The following is a 3,799-nucleotide window of genomic DNA, read 5'->3' as shown; positions in this document are numbered from 1 at the left end:
CCCCTCCTTTTTTTCTTTTTTTTTTTTTTAAATTCTGGGCCAGCTTTAGCTCTGAGGCTCCAGCTCTTAGGCCTCCCCTGCTGAAAGTAGGTATCTGGTTTCTTTCGGTTCTATAATTGAAACAATGTATAACTCCATGTATAACTCCAGCTCTGAGATCCCAGCTCTGAAAGCGGGTTTCTGGAGTTATTTTTAGCTTCTATATGTTACTATGTTTCTTAAACTGCAGGCTCAGAGGCCTGCAGCAGCAGGCGTATCTGCCGTCACTGAAGCAAGCAAGCCTCATGTTCAGTTTAAGCTGCCTGGCTGCCAGTTGCCATCTTGGCTGTCAGTTAATTTGCATATCTCGCCGATTAGCCAATGGGAAGGGTAGCAGTCGTACGCCAATTACCATGTTTCTCTTTTATTAGTGTAGATATAAACTAGATCTACTAAAAAGTAACAGTACATTCATCTTTCATTTTGTAAGAATCCATGACTTTAAATTGTTTCTCTTCTGTGTGAACTTTTCCAATTTTCTAATAGTGCAGACTTAAAATGAATGATTTGGTATATTTTAAGGCTGATGCTTCCTAACCAATTTACTAGCCAAGGACTCTCGCTACCGGTTTTCACACACAAATGTAAGCGTTCCATTACATGACACTAATTTTGAGAGGCAAGTGGTGGCTACATTTCCTAGACCAGTTCTGCCTACCTTTCGGGAAGTAGGTACTCCACAGAATCGGATTACATACATATTGTGTCTGTTGTACATTTTTCCCTTTTTTTAAAAAAAATTTTATTGTTAAAAGTAAAAGATGTCCCCTTTGTGTTTGTTGTTTTTTTCCCATTGACCACCTCCTCCCCACACCCACCCTTTGCCACCCTGTTGTCTGTATCCATGAGCTGTGCACTTATATGCATATAAGTTCCCTGGTTAATCTCTCCCCCCTGTTGTTGTAAATTACTTATGCCAGCACTGGGTCCAAGTTGTCCTTAAAAGTGAAAACTGTAAATACTTTCTATACTTACGGTTACATCACTGTCCCATTTAATACATGTTTGCAGACACTAGGCTTTATCTGTGAGACGCTCTATTTTTATTTGTAAAATATGAATTAAGCAATATTAAGAGTTCATTTAAATCCCTCTTAGCACAGAATTTGCCTACAAATCTCTACAAACATACTTAACACAGTTGATTTAGAAATGTAATATTTATTTAAAAGTAGCTATCAAGTTATAAAAGAATACTTGCTTAAAATCATAAAAATAGTATAATTCCTTTTAAACAGATAATATTTTCACTACAATTGGCTTTCATTGAAATATATTATCTTTTAAAAAACCCAGTATCTTTTCATTGTTGAGCATCGCAGGCTTTCCGAATTATTAGGATGCCTTAGACACTGACTATTTTACTAGAATAATGTCTTAGGCTACTTTGTACAGTCATTGTGTTTAGCATTTGGGACAGCAGGTCTTCTTCTTTCCTTTTCAGTAATTGGTAAGTCCCATCGTCGGTGCTGCAGCTGATCCTTCAATTCCAGAGGCTTCCTCTGGTGCCTGCGGCCCCTGACAGTGGTACTTCACTTTAAGGGGTTTGCTCGGGTGCCAGACCAAGTGAATACGACAGGGAATGATTTCCTAGAAAATAGGGATTTTAAAACATTAAGAGCTGCAAAAAATTCTGGTAAAAACAAGTCTATGTATAATGTTGTGTTTTACCTGTGTTGAGAATTCATGGAGTAGGACCGTATAGTCAAAATCAATGGCATCCTCATCTGTTTTCTAGAGAAAGGAAAAAAAAGTTAGTGTAACCAACAGGTAGGTGTAGATTAGCTCAGAATTTGAAAGGCTTCTCTTCAACCAGTGCACTGCTTATTTGTAAAGTGGCAGGCAATCTTCCTCACCTCTTATTCACTTGATTTCTGTAAGTTTTACTAGTAACTAAACCAATTTCCTATTTTATTTTTGACACTTCCTGGTTTTTTGGTGGGTTTTTTTTTTTTTTTTTTTTTGGTGGCGGGGGGTGTGGAAGCTAGGGTCCTTATCTATCGTAAAAATGGAAGGGAAGAAAATAAAATAAATTCAACTTGGATTATAATTTTTAAAAATATATTTTTATTGATTTCAGAGAGGAAGGGAGAGGGAGAGAGAGAGAAACATCAATGATAAGAGAGAATCATGGATTGGCTGCCTCCTGCAGGTCCCCCACTGAGGATTGAGCTCACAACCCGGGCATGTGCCCCGACTGGAATCATGATCTGATTCATAGGTCCACACTCAACCACTGAGGCACACTGGCCGGGTCATAGTTTTAATTTTATAATTTCAATCTACTAGGTTTTATTGAGACTATTAATGTAAAAAAGCAAAGTCAAACCAAAGGATTAGATATTAAATTTTGCTTAAAATGATGGAGATTTTTACAAACCATGAACTTCCCAGCAGGTGGGGAGGGTGCTAGAGGGAGAGGAAATGAGAGGGCCTGGTTTGATCAGAAATTGACTGTTTTTCTGTGTGTCTGCATCATGGGTAGATTTCCTCCCCTCCTGCCTGGCAGTGAACATGCGAATAGTCAAAGCAAGTATCGGAGGCACAGGCTGTACAGTCAGAGAACTCATGAGAGGATACCCAGTGTCGCTTTTATAAAAAAACAGTTTCTGGAGACCCCAGTGGTCAGTTTGGCATTGTTGGGTTTAAGGGTGTAGGTAGCCTTGCTTGACCTTCATCTGGTAACTATCTTGACCTTGAAAGGAAATGGTGGCCTCAAGATGGCCCATACCAGCAGGCCACTGCATTGTATGACTTGTCTCAAGCTTTTGTGCTGCCCGCACTATTTCTCAAGGCCTCTCTATTAACCATGTATTCTTTTATCATAAAAAAAAAATTGGTTTTCCTTATAAACTTAACATGTTTTTCAGGTCAATGCCTTCTTATTCTGTTTCTGCAAACAGCATTTCTGAATCATGGCTGTCTACAGATTTGAGGCAAAAAAGAAAAAACAGGCAAGTCTGGAAACTGGGATTCCAACTCCATTTGACAAACTATTCTGCTACAGTGTTACCCATTTTTTCTTACAAAAAAATTGGATTATTATAATGCTTGGAAACCAGGTACTATTTCATGAAGACCCTCCTCAGTGAAGTCACTGAAACAGACGCTTGCATTTCTGTTTTATGGGTTATTCCTCCTCCAGGTGGAAACACCGTTAAACCAAACCAAACAGCGGGGCTTTTTACAGAACTTCAGAGGGGACAGTGTACACCCCAGCTGGCAAGGTATTCCAGGGTTCAAACTGTCCTTGCCGAATGGAGCTCTGCCAAGAAGTCATTATTTTTAATATTATTCAGAAATAATCTCCTTGGCGTCTATTCAAATCGTCACAAAATGCCACATCATTATAGTCCAAATTGGCGGTGATTTTCTGTGACATTTTCTGGTAACTCAGCACTTTAATCTTCCTAGAGGCAGACTGGAAGTATTTTGTTTGTTCCCTTTTACTTTTGTACCACCCCTCCACCTCCACCCCTACCCAAATCCCCCCCAAAAAGAGAGAATGATCCTTAGAAGAACCAGTGTGGTTTTAGTAGAGAGTGAGTAAGCTCAGACTATTAAGATAAAGTAGATTTCTTAGCTGAATACATAAGGTAGATAAGATGGTTTCTGTAATGTGCCTTGGCCACCGGGGGCCTCTTTCGACAGCAGGACTTGAATTGATTGATAGTGACGGGCTGCAGATTAGGTAGTCTGGGTTGCTGACAATGTCTGGTGTTGATAAGAGTTGGAACAATGCTCAGATGTACTATTCTCA

General features: G+C 39.4%; 1 protein-coding gene across 1 annotated transcript in view; it reads right to left on the bottom strand.

Moving 5' to 3' along the window:
* Positions 1-1,063: 1,063 nt before the first annotated feature.
* Positions 1,064-3,799, bottom strand: part of LOC102761150 (retinoic acid receptor responder protein 1) — a 15,354-nt gene continuing 12,618 nt past the window's right edge. Inside the window, exons 5-6 of the mRNA XM_015565390.1 lie at positions 1,711-1,773; positions 1,064-1,629 (exon numbers count right to left, since the gene is read on the bottom strand). Of these exons, the coding sequence (XP_015420876.1) occupies positions 1,480-1,629; positions 1,711-1,773 (213 nt within the window). The 3' untranslated portion in view covers positions 1,064-1,479. The remainder of the gene's footprint in view (positions 1,630-1,710; positions 1,774-3,799) is intronic.

The sequence above is a fragment of the Myotis davidii genome, unplaced genomic scaffold, assembly GCF_000327345.1.
Source record: "Myotis davidii unplaced genomic scaffold, ASM32734v1 scaffold570, whole genome shotgun sequence".
NCBI classification, from domain to species: domain Eukaryota; kingdom Metazoa; phylum Chordata; class Mammalia; order Chiroptera; family Vespertilionidae; genus Myotis; species Myotis davidii.
The sequence above is the reverse complement of the archived record's forward strand: the minus strand, read 5'-3'. Positions and strand labels throughout refer to the sequence as shown.